The sequence below is a fragment of the Nasonia vitripennis genome (assembly GCF_009193385.2).
Source record: "Nasonia vitripennis strain AsymCx chromosome 1 unlocalized genomic scaffold, Nvit_psr_1.1 chr1_random0009, whole genome shotgun sequence".
NCBI classification, from domain to species: domain Eukaryota; kingdom Metazoa; phylum Arthropoda; class Insecta; order Hymenoptera; family Pteromalidae; genus Nasonia; species Nasonia vitripennis.
Genome location: NW_022279596.1, coordinates 2,400,335 through 2,423,853, shown reverse-complemented (window position 1 = coordinate 2,423,853; position 23,519 = coordinate 2,400,335). Strand labels below are relative to the sequence as shown.

At 34.6% G+C, this 23,519-nt stretch overlaps 2 protein-coding genes across 14 annotated transcripts in view; one reads left to right on the top strand and one right to left on the bottom strand.

The window, feature by feature from the left end:
• LOC100115771 (DNA directed RNA polymerase II polypeptide D) overlaps positions 1-14,023 on the bottom strand; it is a 151,390-nt gene extending 137,367 nt beyond the window's left edge. Inside the window, exon 1 of the mRNA XM_031933121.1 lies at positions 13,933-14,023. Coding sequence (XP_031788981.1) covers positions 13,933-13,951 — 19 coding nt within the window. The 5' untranslated portion in view covers positions 13,952-14,023. The remainder of the gene's footprint in view (positions 1-13,932) is intronic.
• A 1,239-nt stretch (positions 14,024-15,262) lies between these two features.
• Positions 15,263-23,519, top strand: part of LOC100116395 (high affinity cGMP-specific 3',5'-cyclic phosphodiesterase 9A) — an 815,596-nt gene continuing 807,339 nt past the window's right edge. For 11 of the 13 annotated variants that reach the window (XR_004228117.2, XM_032601371.1, XM_031933029.2 and 8 more), the window contains exon 1: positions 15,263-16,394. The gene's annotated coding sequence lies outside the window, so the exon portion shown is untranslated. The remainder of the gene's footprint in view (positions 16,395-23,519) is intronic. The other 2 variants (XM_032601370.1, XM_031933022.1) reach the window with 1 other exon arrangement.

Genomic DNA, 23,519 nt, shown 5'->3' with positions numbered 1-23,519 from the left:
GTCTTTCGGTGTTTTCATAAATATTACCCCTAAGGGGGTAAACCACCCCTAACACAAAATAACTGTAAATATGTAATTCAATACATAATATTTCGTAGAAAGTTTGTATATAGAGGTTTTCGAGGTCGCTGATGACAAATCTGTTATCAGATTTTGAAAATTCAAAATGGCGGATCCAATATGGTGGACGGAAATATCGAAAAAAAATTTTAACTTTCAAAAAAACTTGTTTACAAATGTGTGATCTTTGTAGCCTGTACATGTGAACTAAAGAGCCTTAAACCCTAAACCCCTAAAGAACAAATAGGCTAAATGGTTGTGCATTTTAACCAAACGACTCCAAACCCCTAACCTCCAGACAAGCCGAAGGCCTATGCTTTACCGTAGACACGAGTATAGACATATTACCGATATTTTATTCTATCATTTTGTATGTAACAAATAACGTCTCGTTTTATGTTTCAATCAAAGATTATTTATTTTTCTGCTTTTATAAATTAGCATAATTTCAAAAGTAATTTCATAAATTATAAAGTATTTCATAAATTGCATAATTATATAATTTTATAAATTCAAAAAGTCCACACTTTTTTGCAAATGAAAAAACATAGGTTAATAAAATTAGTTTATCAAACTCTTTTGCGTTTTTTAATAAAATTTAATGTTGTCAAACTTGGGAGTTTTTCATTGTTACAATTATTTCGTAAGCCGAAAGGTTTTTAGATGAATTCTCGAAGTAATGATTATTGTATCTATAGTAAAATATTTACAGTCTGGAATTCCATAATAATACTATTTGATACGATTTAATGAATTTATCAAAAAATCTAAATTTAATAATAAATATTATTCTAATTATTATTATTATTTTTCATTATCATTGCTATTATCAGTATTACTGTTATTATTGCTATTGCAATTATGCTTATTCTTCTTCTTATTATTATTATTATTATATTACTATGATAATTTTTGTTATTGGTAAAAATACATAAAAGAATATTAATACTCGAACTTCATTTGCAATTAAAGAACACGTTGTTATTGAAAGGGAATTTTATATGCATTCATTAGTTTAATGAATGTTATCGTACATTCAATGATAATTCCACAGATAAATGTCTTTCACTCATAAAAGTTGTTGACAATATGTGCGAATCAGTATGTTCTTTTTTTAGATTATTTTCATCGAATGTTTACCTCGGCTGCCTGTGTTATTTTTTAAGCAGTGAGTGAGTTTTGTGGGTATTCTAGTTCGATGCCGGAAAGTACGAATAGTACGTCTTTTTGTTTGTCAGTGGTATCATACAGTTGTAGAAAATTTTCTTTAGTGATTTTATATAGATTTACATTATTCAATTTCAAAGTGAATAAAAGTTGAATAAAACCAAAAATAGAGTTTTCCGAACATCACAAAGTGGAACGAGAATTCTTCTCCAATGCATAAATTAATGATTTGATTCAATTTACATTCACTCGTTTTATTCTGGTAGAAATGTAGCAGTCGTGCCTTACATGGAAAAACACAACTTGTATAAATTTTACCGCTTGTTTTCATTTTAGATTGAAAAATGAAAATTAATCCGTTAAACGTTCTAAACTTATTATTAGCATACTTTCAAGCGTTAAACATACCAGATAGTGTCACGAATTATTACGAAACAGAGTTGGCCGAAAAAATAAAAGAAATTTTAATAGATGCAACACATGATTTCAACGATGTAGAAATGATTACTGATGACTCTTTGGATTTTCAAGAAGAGTATAAAGACCATAATGTGGAAATAATTGAAGATGAAGTGCAACATCATTTTCCTGATCCGGATATAGCACCAACAAATCAATGTACAGCAGATAATGAAGAACTAGATTTTGAATACAAAAAAAGAGCTGTAGAATTTTGGAGAAGTAGCAAAACGAAGCAAAATTTAAGTCTCAAAACAGTGCAAAACAGATTCAAAAAAGTATCATCTATTAGTCAGCTACGTCGTTGGGCTCATTCAATTAATAAAGGTGGCACGTATAGAGAAAAAGTAGCACAAATTTGTCAGTATACTCTGGATAATTTTCAAGCAGCTCTCGACAGTGGTTCAATTATCCATGATGAAGATATAATTCGATGGGCCTTACAAGCTAAAAAAGAAATTGGTTTTGATGATATTAGATTCAAAGCTTCTAAACATTGGTTACTCAAATTTAAGCAAGCACACCGAATAGTTTCTAGGAAAATAAATAAGTTCATAACAAGAAAAACACTAGAAAGTAGTGCAGAACTTACGGCTAAAGCTGAAGCATTTATCGATGACGTTAAATCGTGTATACCAAGGATTGGACTCGAAAATTTGTATAATACAGATCAGAGCGGATTTCAGCTAGAAATGCATTCTGGAAGAACATTAGCAGTAGAAGGAGAAAAGCAAGTGCAATGTCTGGTACAGTCAATTTCAGCAACAACGCATAGTTATACTATACAGCCACTAATATCAGCTACTGGACAACTGTTGTCACCGCTATTTCTTGTTTTAAAGGAACCAAGTGGCAAGTTTGGCCCTATTGTAGAACAAAACATATTTAGACCAGAAAACGTGTACGTGGAAGCATCCAAATCTGGAAAATTAACAACAAGTAAGGGAACTAATAACAATTTTTACATTGTAATATCGTTGATCAGTTAATTAGTAAGTCGTTTAATTGCAGATCACTTCAAAATCTGGTTGGAAAAAATATTTTATCCCTATGTAGGCCATCACTCAATACTATTACTTGATTCTTGGAGTGGTCATTGTGACAAAGTTATAGAAGAAACAATGCCACAAAATAAAATTATTAACATAAAAAAATTCCAACTGGAACCACAGGAAAAATACAACCACTTGATGTCTATGGATTCCGTATTTGGAAAAACTTTGTCCGAACATTTTCTGATGATGTAATGTTAATGGATCATGATATGAATTTACATGTGAGAAATAATATAATTAAACTTCAATCATTGGTTCACAACCAACTGTCTTCACCGAGATATATAGATTTGTTTAAATATTCCTGGTATAAAAGCGGTTACGTCAATGAAAAACCAGATAAATTTGATAATCCTATAGATTTCAGTTTTGGAAAGTCTTGTGCAACACATTGTGAAATAGAAGGGTGCACAAACATTACAATTGTACGATGTGGTTGGTGCAAAAAAGCATTGTGCTTTAAACACTTTTATGAGGACTACCATTATTGTAAAAACATCGTAAAATAATATATTTTATGCTCAATACAAAAAATGCACTATGGCAAAAGATAAAAGATTGTAGATTATTATTATACTCTAATATTATAAACAAAAATACATTATAAGTTGAATTTACAATAAAGGAATTTCAATAACATTCTGATAACAATTTCTACGGAAATTATAAAACTGCTTCACACACAGAATTTTCTTGTTTACAAATTTAGGAATTTGAGGTGGTTTGGTTAAAAAGCACAACCATTTAGCCTATTTGTTCTTTAGGGGTTTAGGGTTTAAGGCTCTTTAGTTCACATGTACAGGCTACAAAGATAACACATTTATAACAAGTTTTTATGAAAGTTAAAATTTTTTTTCGACATTTTCGTCCACCACATTGGTTCCGCCATTTTGAATTTTCAAAATCTGATATCAGATTTGTAATCAGCGACCTCGAAAACCTCTATATACAAACTTTCTACGAAATATTATGTATTGAATTACATATTTACAGTTATTTTGTGTTAGGGGTGGTTTACCCCCTTAGGGGTAATATTTATGAAAACACCGAAAGACGTCAACTAAATTTTGTTATTAAGGATGTTTAAACATTTTTTCCAATTTTTTTTAGTCGGTTTAAACATTTTTATTATAAAATTATGCCAAAAAATATATGTTTTCAACCCCTAAAAAATAGGGGATGCTACTCTTACTCTTCAAATCACCATGAAATACTTGCTCTTTTTGTAAGAAATAACCTCCAATTTGTTTCATTGAAAAATATTAATTTTAAGCCGAGATATTTAAAAAAAACGCTTTTTGGGGGTTAACTTTAGGGGAGGTTTTTACCCCTTAAAAGTGAAAATTAGCCGATAAAAAAAAATACGTGTCTCTTATTTTTTTATGTTCTACAACATATATGAAAATCATCAAAATCGATGAGTTCGGGTTGGGTACCTTTCCTTGTATACAACAAAAGCACCAGAAGACAATTTTTACTTCCAGTAGACGATGTCCAGGTTTCAAAATCCCTTTCCGGACGACGAGACATAGTCTATGATACAACCCACTTAGTATACAGCAAAAGTACATAGAAGAAAATTTTTACTTCCAGTAGACGATGTCCAGGTGTCAAAATCACCTCCCGGATGGCGAGACATGGTCTATGATACAATGCACTTAGTAAACAATAAATATACCAAAAAAAAATGTTTACTCTCAGTATAATGTAATATATGTGATGCTACCTTCCAAGTTATACAAAGTTTAACCACAAAAAAACCTTGATTATAATCAAGAATATATTATCAGCTCCAGAATTCCAGGAAAACTAAAATTCCAAGAAGTCCTGAAAAATTCCCTGAAAAACCCGGAAAGTGCAAAATTCAATCTTTACGTTAAAATATCACAATATTGATGCACAAAAAAAATAAAATAAAACAGTAGAAATGTTCTCAGATATTAGGACTAAATGAGACAGATAAAAAAATTTCAATTAGAATTGAAGGGATTTGAATAAATTGAACTGGAAATGACGTTTTGGACAGAAATTTAAGCAAATTAATATTATGTAGAGTAGATAGATAGAATATAGATAGATGTAGAAGATGTAGATAGATGTAGATATATGTAGAAGTGCCCTTCGAAGCCCAAATCTTAAGTAAGTCTGCGGTAGCTGAAAAATGGAAATTCTGAATTTTGTCCTTCGAAGAAATGTCATACCTGATAATATGGCACATATAAATATTGTTTTATCTTCTTTACATCATACCTAAATATATTTAATAGCTTAATTCATTTTTCAAACAATTGAGGAAAAATATAAACGAAAAACTGGATTTTTCATTTTTTGACAATTAAAGGTGTATCCGTCCCCTTAACGATCATTCCCCACGAAATATGCACATTTATCGTCTTTTTAATGAAAACAGAAAAATTCAATAAAACACTTTATCCATACGCAAAAGTTTATGGTAAAAAAAGAATCTTAAAGCCAATATAATTCCAAAAATACTTAGTATTTTTGCAAATTATTAAATTTTGCTTGAGATTTTATCTGTGCTATAAACTTTCACGGATATAATCAAAGATTTTTACAATAAAGCAAAGCTGCTTTTAGATTTTTTTTTTTTTACATGGCATTTGGAACTCGAAAGTTCATCGCCTCATCTACGCAAGCCTTCGACGCTGCCCTATCTTGTGTCAACCCCACCGAAGATGCACCTCTCCGATCGACACCCACCCGTCCTATTTCTACTAGATCCGCTTTTACGTTGTCCTCCCATCTACGTCTGGGTCTACCTAGAGGTCGCGTTACCATCGTCCTGCCCTTCATAACACGCGCTGCCGTACGGTCGTCTCCCATTCTCGCTACGTGCCCTGCCCATCCCAATCTGCGCGATTTTATTATTCTGTTAATATTTGGTGACGCGTACAGATTGTGTAACTCATCATTGTGTAGTCTCCTCCATTCCCCGGTTTCCTCATCTTTCTTCGGCCCGTAGAGCCCACGTTTCGCACCCGTACATAACCACCGGCAGTATTATTGTCCTATATATTCTTATTTTAACGTTTTTAGACAACAGCCTTGACTTAAGTAAATTACTCACGGCGTAGAAGCAAGCATTACCCGAATGGAGTCTCTTATTTATTTCGACATTAATCTCGTTTCTATCATTTATGGTCGTACCCAGATACTTGAATTCGCTAACTTTTTCAAAAGTAAAATTCCCAACTCTGAGATCTTCCTCCCCTCTGCAGATGCCTAGCTTATCCACAATCATGTACTTTGTTTTTGATTCACTCACCTCTAACCCTTTATACTCCACCGCTTTTATGAGGATTTCCGCGTTTCTTGCTACCGTTTCCCTACAATCCCCCAGTATATCCAAATCATCTGCGTAGCCTAGTATCTGCGTTGTTCCATTAAGCGTTGCGCCCAGCTGGCTAACCTGCATTTTTCTAACGGCATACACTAACGTTAAGTTGAACAGCACCGTAGAGAGCCCATCCCCTTGTTTTAAACCATCGCGTATCATGAAGGGTTCTGATACATTACCGCCTACTCGGACCTTTCCCGTGCTTCCGTTCAGACATATTTGAATTAATCTCACGAGTTTTTTCGGTACACCGAGAAGTACTAGAATTTGATACATTTTGCTTCGCTTAATAGAGTCGTACGCTTTTTTAAAATCTATAAATAGTTGGTGTATGGTTTCGCAAAATTCCCACTTTTTCTCTAACAACTGTCTTATGGTAAACATTTGATCGCTCGTCGATCTGTTGCGCCGAAATCCGCACTGATAATCTCCTACTATATCTTCCGCGAATGGAGTGAGTCTAGCTTGTATTACGTAGCTGCTTTTAGATTATAATAAAAAAAATGTTGTAATTTTAATATGACAATTTTAATATAATTTAAGACGACGGAACGGCAAGTGTGTATTAGAATAATATTTTTGAAAATTGTAACCTTTTTCTTAATAATCACTAGTCAGCTGATCTTATCTTACCTGCTGAACTTTAACGATTGATGCTTGTCATATAAAATGGAATTCACTACATTCATTAGCGTATATTTATGCCCTAGTAGAAATGCTTTCAACGATGAACTGTTGGCCAAAGTGGCGGTTTTAGCAGGTTCGTTTGCCAACCATATTCAACTGTTAGATTATTTTCTGCCATGGTAGAGACCAAACTTATAGTTGCCAACATTTTACCTTGTAAAAGGTGTTTTTTAAACAGATTTCATGGTCAGTATTGCAGGGAATGGGGTCGTTGTCGAGCTAAAGCAGTAAGAGCTTGTGAAGTTGAAGACGAGCTCATAGATTGTCCGTGAATCACGGTGTCCAGTTTCCAGTCCCCCCGATAACATGATGTCGGCCGAATGACGGCACCGCGACTGCACGGAATGGGCCACGCGTGACGTCCAGGTACCCCTACTCCATGACCCGGAAATGACGGCACTTAAATTAAGCCCCGATAACATCGCATGCCGGGCATTTTGGGGTCACGCATGCTGGCCGCTCGTGCCGTCATTGTGATGTCCCCAAGACATCTTTCGTTGGAATTTTCAAAAATTTTTTTTTCCTGCCATTCGGGAAGTCATAATGTTGACATTTTGGCGGCACAGCGTGCCAGCACGCGTGCTCACATTGCGACGGCACGAAACTTTGTCAGAATGACGTCCATGAGTGCCGACTGCATGACACCGGCACGAACGAAGGCAAAATGTCGGCATTTTGCGGTCACGCCGTGTTGGCACTCATGGCAGCATTATGAAGACATTTTGAGGAGCTACCTGACGGCATTGTGCCTTCGACCCGTGTTCAAAATTTATTAACATTTGGCGCTGTCAGAGTGCTAGCAGAATGCTTGCTGGGAGTGCTGATCGCTATGACAGCATTCTGTCGGAACGAAATTCCCGCAGAATCTGGCTTTGTTGGCTGCGAAACTTAGAAAATGTTGAGCCACGTAATTCACGAAATAAGGCTTTTTAATGTATTATATTTTAAGGCTGTTGATTTCGTTAATTTGGGCTATTATTTATCCACCGGACTTTGTTCCTTGCCAATTTTTATTAATTATATTATTATGACTACTCTTTCATGACTACCGAATTTATAGCAGCCTGCCAGTTTCGCGCCTTACACGAAATAAGCGGCGAATATCAATGTTGTTAAACGCGTTAATGATAATTTTGGTCATTGTTTATTACAATAACTTGCAACTTTATTAACATCAGCTGCTCGCAGTATATAAGGACACAACTAGCTACGACTTGTAACAAGTGTTCGTGGTCGAGTGGTAAACTGCTAGCCTGCTAACCGAAAGGTTCAGGGTTCGATCCCCGTTAGGGTTTTAATTTTTTTGTTTTTTCGCTTAATTTAAGTGCCGACACGATGCTTGCACCGCGTGCCGTTATTGTGCTCAGCAGTCTCAGTGCCGCCATTCGGCCGACATCATGTTATCGGGGCGGGGAGCGTCCGAATGCATCGTAGACGTTAGCTCAGTGGTAAAAGCTCCGGCTTGTTAATCTCGGGGTCCGCGGTTAAAGCCCGCGTCTACTCTTTTTCGCTTTCCGACCCGTCTCCTCTCCGCCCGTTACAATATCGCAGTCCACGCTTGCGTACAAATATTTTATAGGATAATATTTGTAGATTTTTTTAGTCTTTGCGACAATATATATCCGTGAAAGTTGTTTTATTGATCAGTCTGCTCAAATCTTTCGATAAAGTATAATCAGTAAATCATAAACATTTTGTACGATAATAATCCTATAACTTTATGTGTAATATTTTTCTAATATAGTATTTGACGCAGAAAATCATAGTGCCAAAGCCGACTAAACTTTGGAAGGCAGTGTAAGTTAAATATATATATATATATATATATATATATATATATATATATATATATATATATATATATATATATATTTCTGATATTCACAAATGCAATCTGCGGATTCGTACCAATATGTATTAATAGCCGGGAAAGTGGTTTTGATTTCTCAGTCTGTCCGGAACTTTAGAAGTGGTCAGTTCGGAAAAATAATAATAATTTTGTACGATAATATTCATATACATATCTAATATTTATCAATGCAGTCCGCGCATGCGTACCAATATGTATAGATAGCCGGGGAAATTGTTTCGATTGCTCAGTCTGCTCTGGCCTTTGAAATTTGTAGATCTTCAATTTTTATTTTGCTTTATATTGTCATATAAGCTTTAATCTTGTACATAGTTTTTCTTTTGAACTTTTTGTGCTACAAACTTGTTGTGACTGTCGACTTTATGGGTTTCAGTGAAGGGGCACTGTTCGCTTCGGCGATCGTTGAGACGGTTCTTAAATTGTTACCCTTAAGTCTATGTTGTTACACAGTTTATAGGACTTTAAAAAATTTTAATGAGATTACAATTATACTAATAGATATAAATATGTAAGTTATTGAGAAAAGATATGAATGGCTTCATGGCACATAGGAATATTTAAATAACCCGAAATTATTAAGGCCCAAAAATTTTAAGGTTATAAATTCTAAGATCTAAAACTGTTAAGGCCCAAAAATATTTGAAGTCCAAAAATATTTTAGGGCCCAAAAATATTTGAAGTCCAAAAATATTCGTGGCCCAAAGATATTTGAGGCCCAAATAATTTTAGGGCCCAAAAATTTTTAAAGCCCAAAAAATTTTAGGACCCAAAAATTTTAAGGCCCAATAATTATAAGGCCCTAAATTATATCCTAGATGTTAAGTTATTGGGAAATGATGTAAAAAGCTTCACAGCACACGGTGAGATTAAGCACTTTAGGATAATAGTAGATTTTTTTTAATTGCAATTTGTCAAGCACGTCCGGCCCTAGAGGGGGTCGGTCCATGTGTGATTGCACGTATTGGGTTGTATGGCCAGCACGCCCCTGCACTGAAGAAAAAACACAGTCATTTCTGCTGTAAAGTCCGGTAGTTTTAACCTTTCTGCCACCGTAACGACTGTTCAGTAAAAACAACTGTGTGCCACTGATAGTTTTGGCGAGTCGCGACTCGTAAAATTGGTCGCTTACGCGGGATACCAGCAAAAACGACCGAAGTGAATCTTTAAAACTACTGAACTGTATGGTAATTTTGGCGAGTCTTCGTACAATGACGGATTACTGGTGAGATTTCAGTTAAAATGGCTGAGTTTTTTTTCAGTGTGTATTGATGTGATTTTTAGTATTAAATACAATTAGATTTGTACATAATTTTAAATATTTTGATATTTTAACAATAAAATATGTATATATTTATGTATAAGAACGGCTCAACATTATTTACAGTTTATGAAATATACTTTTTAAACTTTTCAAAATTTGTATAAATTATTTATTGATTAATTTCCGATTTACCCCTTAAGAGTACTTCAGCCAATATACATTATTCTAGTCACTTCCTGTTTATTTTCGGTATATTTTCTATTTATTGCCAGTTATTTTCGGTCACTTCCGGTCGACTTCCAGTCTACATCTGGTCAACTTCCGGTGTACCCCGACCCCTAAAGTGGTGTAGATTTGGGGATAAAGTGTACTTATAGCCGGAGACTACCAGACTCATTTTAATATAATAGAGTCAAAGTAAAGTAATGTTTCTTATAATAGCAATTTCAGCAATTGTTTCAAAATAAATTTTATTTATATTATCTTTTGATATTGGAAAAAATGATAAAGTTAATGTATCATACATTTTTATCAAATTTCCTCGCATTTTACTAATATTAAATTGAACATTGCATGGCCAAATATTAAATACAATAGCGACTGCAAATGCTATAGCAAAAACATCGTAATCATAATAATTAGTCTGATACTGTGCTTGTTCAAAAAATATGCGTAAATTATTTTTATTTGGAAACAGCCTATCAATCAAAATTGTATGATCATCATCAAGTCATTTTTTGTTAATATTATCAAACATTTATATTACATTGTCTTTGTACCACAAACAAATCCAGTGTCTGTTTGTACTTGAACCAGAAAAAAGTATTTGAATATATTTTTTGTCTACCAATAGGTAGAATATTAGACAATAATCTCTGAAAATTAACTGCAGATTGCAAATGAAAAATTGAGTAAAATTTTAAAATGTTATTGAATTCAAGTATACGGTTATCATTTAATTGACTTTTAGAATTAGAATAATTTCCAATTCCTTTTAAAACTAGTACTTCTTAGAACACCAAACAAACTGTACACATAAATCTAGGCCTACACAAACCTATTATCCTACACAAAAAAAATTCTACGCCGAGATTTTCTACACGAATAGTTTTTACACCTATTTTTTATTATTTTACTACTCTGCGAAATCCTACACAAGCATATAACCTATTGTTGTAACAATGATCTGACAATAAGTTATGTGATTGAGTAGAGTTTTGCAGCGTAGTAAAATAATGAAAAATCGATGTAAAGAATATCGGTATAGTAAATCTCCGTGTAGAATTTTTCCGTATAAAAAAATATGTTTGTGTGTGGTTTTTATGTGTTTAGTTTGTTCGGTGTCCATCTAAGTCTCATAAATGTATCATAAATTGTCGTACAACAGCAATAATCTATTTTTCATTTTCATTTTCATCAGGTATTTCTGCACATTAGTTTAAGTGATTTGCAGTATAAATCAAGGGGCGCGGTAGCGCCCCGATGGCAAGTATGCGTTTTTATACACTGTGCCGTCGGGGAGAAGCGCTACCCTATTATACTTTGAATTTGCTATTTAACCTAAATGCATTTTATTATCTCGAATGATTTCTTGTCTGATATGTCTTAGATGCTCATGTTTGAGTAATGTATCTTAAAGATTTTAATGAGAACTTTCTAATGATCATAATATTTTGCTTCAAAAATTTCTCTTTTAGCAAAATAAATATGATCAAAAATGAATTTGCGATAATTTCTTAAAATCTTGGCTATGTGCCATTCTCACTTTTTTAAGTTCAACAATACAAGATATGTCAAGATAATAGGTTACAATAAGGTTATCTTTAGCAATCAGTGCAATATACTATACTACGCCGCGAATGTCTCCAGAACGTATTAATTATGTGCAACTCTAATAGTAAAAGAGTGAAAGAGGTGTCCGCTAGGCGTCGCTGCCTTTTACGAAACAAATCGCAGTTGCAAAGAGCTAAACGCACGGAGTAAGCATCTATCTATAAAAAGATTCTGAGGAAAGAGGACTAGATTTTTCAAACTAGAAGTTATCTAGTTGTCTTTATCTAGTTTTTCTTGCATCGCTTACAAACGTGCATCAGTGTTTGTTTGAGAGGACAGAGGCACAAGCAGCAGCAATGTACGTCCGGCCTTGTAATTCAACTTCAACTTCACGAGTTCTTACCGCTCGAGCTCGACGACGACCCCGTCCCCTGCAATATCGACCTTCACATCTATGGTTGTTCGACTCGTTCTTCAGCCTCCTCAACGGCAACAATAGGCTCTCTCCAAAATCATACACCCTTGTTTCTTTGGAATAAGTCGATAATGAACGACAAGGTCTCCCTTCTCCTTCCGTTACAGCGGTTTCGGTCAGCCCTCACATATTATTACAGTAGGGTTCGCCACAATTTGTAAGCGCCGCAACGACGACTGCCGGAGCTGCTCCGACGACCAGCTAATGACACTTGGCGCTCAGGACCATCAAGCCGAAAACGGCGCGCTAGACAACGAAAGCACGAGAACGAGTTTGCGACGGAACGTCTGATCCAGTCCGAGGACAAGGAGGAGGCGATAGACATCAACGAGGAGCCGACGCGGCCCCTATAGATCGGCAGTGTCGGAAGTCCGACCAACCTCGAGCTGAGCATATCCGTGACACCCGGCCACAAATCCAAGCCTACTGGTTGCTTAATAACATCAGCAGCAGGTCCTCAAAGACAAGACACGCAAGATAATAAGGCTCTCGAGAAGTCGTAGTAATTCTGAACTTTAATCAAACGCATCAAACGGGTATGAAAAACACCTTTTACAAGGTAAAATGTTGGCAACTATAAGTTTGGTCTTCACCCTGGAAGAAAATAACCCAACAGTTGATTATGGTTGGCCAACGAACCTGCTAAAACCGTCACCTGCTAAAACAGTTCACCGTCGGTAAGCATTTCTACAAGGGCATAAATATACGCTAATGAATTTAGTGAAATCAATTTTATATATGTCAAGCATCAAGCATTAAAGTTCAGCAGGTGAGATAAGATCAGCTGACTAGAGGTTATTAAAAAAAAGGTTACAATTTTTAAAGGATAAAAAAAATAGTTTTTAGGTTTGTGTGAGAGGAGACTCCTCCTAAAATTTCAGCCCGATCGGTCAAAAATTGCGTGAGATATTGCATCTCACACATTTTTCGATGACAAAACTATAAGGCACTTTCGTACCGCGGTCGTGCCTAACAAAGAAACTGAGACTTAGTGGCTTAAAATCCATTTGAGAGAAGCTGAGATACAGGCGTATACGTACGCAAACACTTGTGAGTGAAGGTAAAAATTTTGAAAAAAGATCTAAAAGAAGAGAACTACGAATTGATTCATAACGAACAGTAAAATTGTAAGTACCAAAATATTAGAAAATTATGATTTTGAAAACCTAAATTTTGTAATTACTAAATTTATCCTTTTCTTAATGTTTCGACCACAAATATCCCCTTTCGCAATATTTCAATTCAACATTTTTGTTTTATAAATTTTTTCGTTTTAAAATCTCAGTTTATAAATTAGGATTCTTAACGTTTACTCTTTCTAATTTTTATTTTTCGAAATGTTTACCCATACCTACACATTCACACGCATTCGGCGATAATGTATTCTTGCGGAACGTTTTGAACCGAATAATAACGTCGCATGATTTTTGACGGTTTGTGACGGCTTATGATAGTATAGGTCTTAACGATTTTGGATTAGCAGAGATTAAATGAACCGGTACCGGCAAAAACCACGCGACGTTGACATTAGATTCCAAACGTTCCGCAAGAACACCTTACCGTTGAATGTACATCTATACGGACATTTTCAAAAAATACTATTTTTCGACTTAAATATTTACATAAACTCCAAAAATCACTATTACAAAGCTTTCTTAAGAAGGAAGCAATAAGATGACGGGACGGCAAATAAGCATTAAGATTATAAATTTAAAAAGTACAACTATCCTTATTTTTGTAATTACTAGTCAGCAGATTCTTACTTACCTGTACTGACGAAAATCATTTCGTACTCTAAGAAGATATAATCTCACTGTTCATTCAAGATGAAAATCCGCTTTGACTTCAAATGATTCTTCTATAATTAAGGGAAATTGGCTTGATTTTTTTTTATATTCATGATTCTACTAATTACTTTACACAAGATTATTCGAATTAGTTTTTTTTTTCAATTTTGAAACTCTTGAAAAATTTTGAAAGTTTTAATACCGTTGTTTAGGCTCTAGTAGTGTGGCCTTCCGGTCTAAAGTGGAATAAAATAGTTAAAAGTTCATTTTAAAAAATTAATAGAGAATCGAGTTTTTCTAAGCAGCGTTAAGTAAAAATCTTACCTTCCGTTGCAGCGGGAGGTAAAATATTGGTTGTTAAAAAGATTTTGGAAAATTTTGACTATTTGAAAAAATTAAAAATTTTAAGATACTAAAAAAATAAAAAGTATACAACTTTATGATATGCATGAAAAAGTACTCAATTTCCAATTCCATTCTCATGCATGACAAACGGGTCTATTGATGCCCTTATCAAAAAAATACGATGTGCCACAAGGGGGGAGGGGTGGCTTTTTCAGACTTGGATCATGTCTTGAGCACTCGTGTCCATCTGGAGCGCCTATTACTATATAATATAGTCATTGTTGCTGAACTTGTAATGATTTTCACCACAGTGTTTCTTCAATATATGAGCATAGATTATAAGTATATAAAAAAAAATTCATTAAGGTTGTGCCTTATTCTTGCGAAACTAATTATAAGCAGAGGTCTAAGCAAAAAACTGTAACTCGATAGAGATTTGAACACAGACCATTGCATGTAATTTTCGTAAGTGAATTAAGTATTTAAAGCGATAAGTTATAATTGATTAAATGAAACTATAATAATAATGTAGAAAAAATACAACTGTTTTAAGCATTTTAAATTGCAACAAATTTAATCGTATCGAAGTAAGCAATGTTTAAATTCCAAAAATCTTTGTACAAGGGATAAAATCTAGTAATTACTATGACTATTATTATCTAACACTTACTTTACAAAACACAACAACAACAATGATATAAGAGAGAGAGAGAGAGAGAGAGAGAGAGAGAGAGAGAGAGAGAGAGAGAGAGAGAGAGAGAGAGAGTAGTATTTCGATTGATTTCGTACTTTCAGGATTACTGGCTACCCTTCCACCTAGGGAAGCTTATCGCTTCTATAGTCGTCCGTTACTTGCGCGCACGCTTGTTGGCTCTATATGCGCGCGGCGCTAGAGCTCTTCATCTCTTTCATGATTTCCTCAACTGTGTCCGGAAAGTACCGAACACGGCCGAAGCCGCCACTCCGAGGCTCGTAGCTGTGCCGCGGGGTCAAAATATGCTCAGTGTATTCTAAACAAGCGCGCGGGGCGTTCTCGTCGCTGCTCGTTTGCCTGGCTTGCTAGTTTGCTTGCGCGATTGCCCGCTTTTCACGCCAGTTGTTATTTTGCTATCGGTCTTTCTGCCACTCAATCTTCTCTCTCGACTTTCGCTTTCCTTTTTATTTTTTGTCTCTTTATCCTGCTTCTTACTTTACTATGCACATGTTGGAGGGTCGTCAGAATCAGAGCCTCTAGAAGTTTGTACCTTTTTCGTGTCCTTCTTACTTTCTGCGTTTATTTTCTACGAGTGCGTCATCACAGACCATGTAATAATTCAGAATATTAAGATCTTTCATAGACAGTGATCGCGGAATGAGTAAATTTTCTTCAGCCTTTTAGCTCGATATGCCGATCAAAATCAGTGAAAAGGCTTAGAAAAAAGAACCTTCACAGAAAAGTTCTAGCTGGATAAGGAAAAACGCACGCGCACAATAAAGGTAGCTATATGAAATAGCATACGAGAAACATCGCTTACTTTTCAAAATCGCACGATAAAGCAGAGCCGTGCAAGGAACTGAAAATGTCAAGACTCAAGAAAGAAAACTGTCAAGCCGAATTTTTATATACACAAGCATTATGACACTTGTATCTCGCATTTCTTATCTCCGCAATTAAAAAATGTGATTTAACGAGTCACGTGCAAATTTAGATTCTTTCACAACGTGTTGTCAGAATGATTTTTAAAAACAAGAAGATGGATCTAGAAGACGGAACCAAAACAGAGTAGACCGAGAACGATAACTCAATAAAATCAGCGTAGTTGATGTAATTACTACTGGCTTGATACTAGGAGCTTTGAGAAGCGTATGCACTAAATCAAGAAAGAACGCGATTCCCAGACTATGAACGAAGGACAGGTGATTGACTATTCTACAAGTGTTTTGTGGTTTTAGTGCTGTTATTAAACCTTTAATTTTAAACGTTTGCTTTAAATCATGCTTCGCGTATATGAATATTTAGTAAGCTTTTGTTCGTTTATTAGAAATAAGTGTATATTGATTCACAGTTGATACTAGATTAGCTAATCTAAGACGATCTTGCACAAGACCAATATTGTGGTAAGTAAGCGTTTTTGCCCTTAACTTTATTGTTTTAATTCTTTATTTAATTGTTTACTTTTCAGATAGTATATCAAACGATTAATATAAGTTCAGTATTTTAATTTTCATGAATTTAGAAAATTTAGACTTAGAATATCGCTTAATACATTTCTTACAAAAATAATGTGCATCGATCTCGATAGTTTTCTGCTTAGGTTCCTGCACAACATTTGAACCGTCTCCTAATGATTTCAAGAAAATTCGGAAAAGCGAAAAATTAATATAAGTGCCTTAATGGTGTTAGTTTCTTAATGATAACACCAAAATTTTAGTTGTTCTAAACTTTTTATTTATTTATTATTTTTTTTAATAATTTGAAAAATTAAAATTAAACATTAAAAACAAATTAAAGAATTAAAATAATGAAATCTTAAAAAATAAGAATTTTGTAGATCAAAAATAGAGTTTTAAAGTTTTTATCCGAATAGTAAAATAAAGATTGCTTTGTGGTATAATAAAATTTTATGATTTAAAATTTTAATTAAATGTGTAGGATTTACTATGTATGTTACATTTATCTTAAAAGTTATGTAATCCTTAAAAAATTGTCACAGCTTACAAAAGTTTTTCTATATTTTTATCAATATAGACTGATGAATGTAGTGAAATGAGTTTTAAAAATGTCAAGTGTTAAAAATCAGCACACTGAAAACAATTATTTCTTATTACTCCAAGAAGAATCTTAAATGATTCTCCTTCATATAATTTGAATCTTCTAAAACTAATCCGAATCATCTTGTGCAAAGAAATGAGTAAAATCATGAATATAAAAAAAAATCAAGCAAATTCCTCTTAATTATACAGAAGAATCATTTAAAGTCAAAGTATATTTTCATCTTAAATCTATAGTGAGATTTTCATATTGGAGTAAGAAATGATTTTTGTCAGTTCATGTAAGTTAGAATCTGAATTAGTAGTTATAAAAAATAAGATTGTATTAAAATTATAATTTTAATGCTTACTTGCCGTTTGGTCGTCCTACAGTCTATGATGTGCTTAAAGTTAATCATATGCACATTTACTAAAAACATCTTATTAAATACTTTACGATCAATCCTTTCATAAATATAAAAATGTATCGCTTCTTCGATCAGGACTGATCGTAAAGCAAAATTATTAAAGTTAAAATAATATTATTTTATTGCCGGTGCGCAGTAACATAGCGTAATAGGCTTAGACTTGTTGATGGAAGGAGCTGCTATTTTGAGATTGAGGCAATTTTCTTGGGACACGTCGGTTTCCCGTCTACCTTTTTCTTCTCGACCTTGGGCGAGATGAAAAATCGTCTTAAGTGCGATAGCTAAGTGTCCCTTATTTGCCACCCAGTTGTCAAAACGGCTCCAGCGTTCATTGTTCCGACGCTCGACAATTGCGGTGAACTCTGCTGCACCCATGATATGTGAGGTTGACCATAATATAGGTGGCATCACATATAGGTACAGCTACTCAAGTCAACATTAAAGTTGGTGTAATAAAAAAGGAAGACCTTTTAGATATAGTTCTCGACTTATTTCGGAGGTATAAGCGAATTAGGCACGAATAAGGACTTAGTCTATACTAAGTGCGTGGAATTAGGTTATGGAAGAAGAGGAACGAGTAGAGTTACCATTGAGAAGACTCTGGTGTGAGCAAAACCATCTGGAGGAGTAGTCTTTGCAGCCAACAAAGTCGGCGAGCTTGAACGGCGAGAGCTCGATGAAGTTGAAGTCAAGCTTAGAGTAGCCACCAATTACGCTGTCGATCTTACGATTGATGTCGCAGGCCTGCATGTTCTGGAGTGATTGGCTGGTGGCCTGTCTAGTGTCCAGTTCATTCATGTAAGACGAGGGTCCCAAGGCGTTCCCTAATTCAGAACACTGCTGTGTCCATACACTCTGTATGCAGCATTCATTCGTCGAATCTGTGTTACTGCAAGGATTTACGCTAATTCGATCCTGAGTCGTCCTGATAGGCGTTCGGCGTTAGGATTCACACATTTTCACGGACCGTGCACTAGAGATAGCACGAGTATCTTCTTTGTGTGCTATTTCGAAGGTCATTGCCGATAAAGCAAACATACACTTATTTAAAACAAAATGATCAAATTTCTCGATTACCTTTATTTCCATGCTCAGACATCCGCGTCAACAACAGATCAAATAAAATGTAGATCAAATAAGTGAGACGCTAAGAGGTTAAAAAGCATTGTTAAAGTATATTTGGTCGCAATGCTCCTGACGGCACAGTGTATAAAAATTTGGTCGCCATCGGGACGCTACCGCGTCCCTTCATTATGAAATTTCATAATAAGTAATAAGTTGGCTAAGTGGTTAAGTCGTAAGTCTATTAACCGGATTGTACCCAATTTTTTACGACTATTTTGAGCTGGATTATCAGCTGAAAAATCTACCTGAATGTTGTCACAATCTATTAGGATAACCAGGTAGATTATCCAACTGGATATCTATCTAATTATTTTTGAATGGGTGTATACTAAAATTTAATATAAGTCGAGTTTGTCACTCTTTACAAATAAAGTATAGTCATTTTTAGTGATACATTTCTTTTCGTGTGCAATCTGCTTTGTAAAAAAAGTTAGTGCAATATTATTGCTACTAAATTTTTTAGAGCATTCTCTAGTTAATATCGTTCTTACATATATAATGAACATGTCAGCGATGAACCCAAGTATTCAGATGGGTCTTCGAATGGAAATTAAAAGTTTATCACTTGAGATGAATTCAACATTAAATATTGTTTTATTATTGTAAAAGAAATGTGTATGAACCGATCAGATCTTTACGTACATTAGTTTCTGAATAATAGCAGCCAGAAATTTTGAAAACCAGACATCGGAATTAGAATTTCTTCTGACTTTTTTAAGTGAAAATTCTTATTATTGCATTGGGAAACAAGGCAAACTTATTATAACTTTCTACCTGTATAAACATACTAAAAACCAGAAATACGACTGGCTAGAGTTAGTAGATCCTCTGAAACAACTCTAACATAAAATTTGACACGACAAATCCAAAATTTATCATGGGCCTCATGCTGAAAATTCGAACGGAGACAGTTAAGTAAAAACTGTTAAAGTAACTTATTTCTAAATAATTTTACAAATATCTGTACATAAATTCAGATATCCAGCTTTAATACAATGCAGATGGCATAAGATTAATGGATTTGAACATCGACTGATAAGACTATATGGCTTTCATTTGCTTACTCATTAACTTAAGTTACCAATCACAACCTTGAAGGATGTAAAATAATGTTAAGTATCATTTAAGATGATAATAAATATCATAAGTGTTATTTGGAAGTTTTCATGTAGCTGTCATAGCAACCGTCAAATTTTGGTAATGGTACCGTAGATCAATTCACGCGCAGTGTACACGCAAAGCGCTCTGTATGTACAGGGTGGGCCATTTTAATCATACCAGTCTAATAACTCCTAAATTAAGCCATGAACAGAAAAATTGTTCAGATGAAAGTTGTCCAGGATCAAGAGGGACATCTTTTTGTGCAATTAGTTTTGACCTTGAACTCAAATTTCAAGGTCATTTGAAGGTCAATTTTTTTTTTAAATAGGAACCCCTATTTTTGATAGCAGATTCGGAAAGAACAGGAAATTTTACATCCGAAACGGTATTTCAAAATTTTTTTCATGACCTTCACAAGGTCATTTCAAGGTCAAATGTTAAGAAATACTGTAATTGCTATTTAATCGCATTTTCTGATAGAATAATCGTATTTAATGTACTTTTATGATGAATATTCAAACCCAATGTGACAATGATCAAGAAAATATTTACCTTGAAAACAAAATAATTCCCTAATTTCAGCGCTACCCAGGAACAACGACGTAGACGTATTAGGATTATGTTCCCTTTGGGATGCTTTTTTAACGTGAGTCCCCTTGCCTCTCACTGGGGTGCTTGTTTACTGTGAGTCCCCTTGCCTCTCACTAGGATGCTTGTTTAACATTCGTTAACAAATTTTTAGTGGTCAAAAGTAAATTTTGAAGTAAACATGATAATTTTAAATATCTGAGTTCTTAATGGGAGTGGGAAATGGAACGTTAAAAATTAATGTTGTCAATTCATTCACGGTCGAAGCAGAGTCAAGTAAAAGTTTAACGTTTCAAAAGCGTAAAAAATGGTTAAACAATAAAGGTAGGATGTTAAAAAATACATTATTTAAGATAAAATATTAAACAGCATTTTGCTTTTGTAATATTAAAAAAAATTTTTAATAATTGTATGTGCCAAAGTGCATCACTTCCAGTTTAGATGTTTTTTTTTTAAGTTGAATTTCTTTAATCTAATATGAATTGTAACGATTGTTCTCACGCTGTCTTTAATTTAAATCACAATGTCTTAACGTAAGAAAATAAGAAGTTACAAATTTGATTTAAAAATTATACAGTTTGAAAATTCCTCCTTTTTTTGTTGTCACTTTCTTATTTTGGTTTAGTTTCAATTTCAATAAATAGTGAATGTAAATAAAATAGTTTTTCTTATTATAAACAAAATTTTCAACATGGGCGATTATCAATCCAATGAAATTGTTGATATGATAATGATCTTAGGCGAAACCCAAAACAATGCCAGAGCCTAAAAATGATCCTAATGTTATAGCCGCCTTAGCAGCTGTTCATCTCAATACAGAAATTAGTAGTCGACAAATTGAGAGAGAAATCGGTATACCACGAAGAACAGCATTGAGAATTCTCAATAATCTCCACTATCACGATTACCACATAAGATTAGTTCATCAGCTGAGGCCACGCCATTTTCTAATGCGTATTAACTTTTGCCAGTGGGCTTTAGGAGTTTTACAAAATGATCCAGATTTTTTCAGATTTGTTATGTTTTCTTACGAGGCTAGATTTCGCAGTGATGGTCAATTAAATAGGCACAATAGTCACTATTGGTCACCTGTAAATCCCCACTGGTACAGGGCTATTGACCATCAAAACCGATGGAGTTTAATGGTGTGGTGTGGGATCATTAATGGTTACCTGATTGGGCCATATTTTTTCGGTCAAAATGTTAACCAGAATAGCTATTTGGCATTGCTCAGAGATCGACTGCTAGAGCTTTTAGAGGATGTTGACTTTCGGACGTTTCGGACGTAAAATTTCCTGTTCTTTCCGAATCTGCTATCAAAAATAGGGGATCCTATTTTTAAAAAAAATTTGGCCTTCAAATGACCTTGAAATTTGAGTTCAAGGTCAAAACTAATTGCACAAAAAGATGTCCCCCTTGATCCTGGACAACTTTCATCTGAACAATTTGTCTGTTCATGGCTTAATTTAGGAGTTATTAGACTGGTTTGATTAAAATGGCCCACCCTGTATATAATCAAAACTGACCAGTTTTGCCCAGTTTTCACCACGAAAAATACGCGAATGGAACTGGCCATCGCGTAGCGACTCGGTCAGCCGGATGAGTAAAAATTCTACCAGGCTCCTCTGGTAGTTATAACTTTACCACTTTTAGGACAAAGTTGGATATTGGTTTTATCACATTTAAGTATGCGACTAGGAGAAATGAGAAGATCATTTTTTTCTAAATACAACTTGATCTCTTGAAATCATTCTCGCAGGTCAGCTTTTAATACGCCTGCTAGAACTTTAGTCAGTTCACGTAGGTCTGGGTGTCGTTTGTAGAAAGATTCATACCAATGTCTGCATGGGCGATTATCCTTAAACGCAGTCTTCTTTTTTAAGATTTTAACACAAGTTTGCACAGTGTCTAACAATTCTTCTTTATCGACAGGAAAGCCTCGCTCAGCTCTGTACTTAATCCTTGCCACAATATTTTTTTCTTCTTTTTCACTTAAGAGGATGTCGTCCCAAAAGCTTCGGAAATCCGCCACGGGGTATATTTTATTTCCAAACTTCTAGAAAAACAGAAAGTTCGATCGAATTTTTCTTTTAGTAGAATGATTCATTAAACTTAACACTACGGCGCTACAGATTCAGTTTTTCATTTGCAAACTTTATTCAAAAAGTCTTATGTAATAGAAAAACAGTGTTTTCTGGGACAACATCCACTTAAAACAGTACTCGGGATCTTTTTACTTGTTATATCTGGATTCTTGAAATGCCTAAAAATTGTTGTTTTCGGCACATCAAAGATCTTTGCAGCTTTTTGAAAAGAAGTACTTTCAGAAATGGCTTTGAGTGCAGCTTCGAGAGTGCCAGAAGTGTAATTTGTCTTGGATTTTGAACGAAGTCTCCTGGCTTTCCTCTTTTTATTGTTTTTTTTTTATTTTTTCGTGCAGATTAAGCCATTGCGTGCTTTTGACTTGTACTGCAAACTCCACACTCGGTCTGAGAAAGTCCACTTTACACCCTTGGTACACAATATACTATTTAGCCTCTTTACGTCTCACTTATTTGACCTATATTTTATTTGATCTGTTGTTGACGCGTATGTATTGAAGTACCATCGAGATAATAACACCAAAACTGGGGTTGTGAGCTCTAAAATCTGTATTATTCCAATAATAAAATTTTAATCAAATTATTAAAATATAAAAAATTTAGAACTCACAACACCAGTTTTGGTGTTATCACCTCGATGGTACTTCCATTAATGATAATTAAATATAAAAAAAGTATTATTTAAAGAATTTTTGATATTACTTTTTATAAATTATCTAGCTGGATATCTATGTGGATTATCCACGTAGATATCCATGTAGAACCCATGTGGAATCCACGTGGAATTCATGTCAATCTATGTGGATATAGATATCCAACCAGATATTTGCAACAGGGACGTATAGAAAGAAGATACTCAAATAGTCCAGCGAGGAGGACAGATAGCTTTCGGCTCCCGAATTATAAACACGCGGCTTCGCTCGTATCGCGAAAGTGCGTCTATCGGTGTTTCGCGGTACGTGCGGCATAGAGAAAGGAGCGTGTGTCAGTGTGTTAGGCTGATCCAGGTCCTACCGAGCGGTCCAGCGCTAGACCTCCACAATTGGCGACGGCATCATCGAGAAGACCAGCAGAAGGTTAGTGTGGATGCGCGCAGTGCTTGAGAGAGAGAGAGAGAGAGAGAGAGAGAGAGAGAGAGAGAGAGAGAG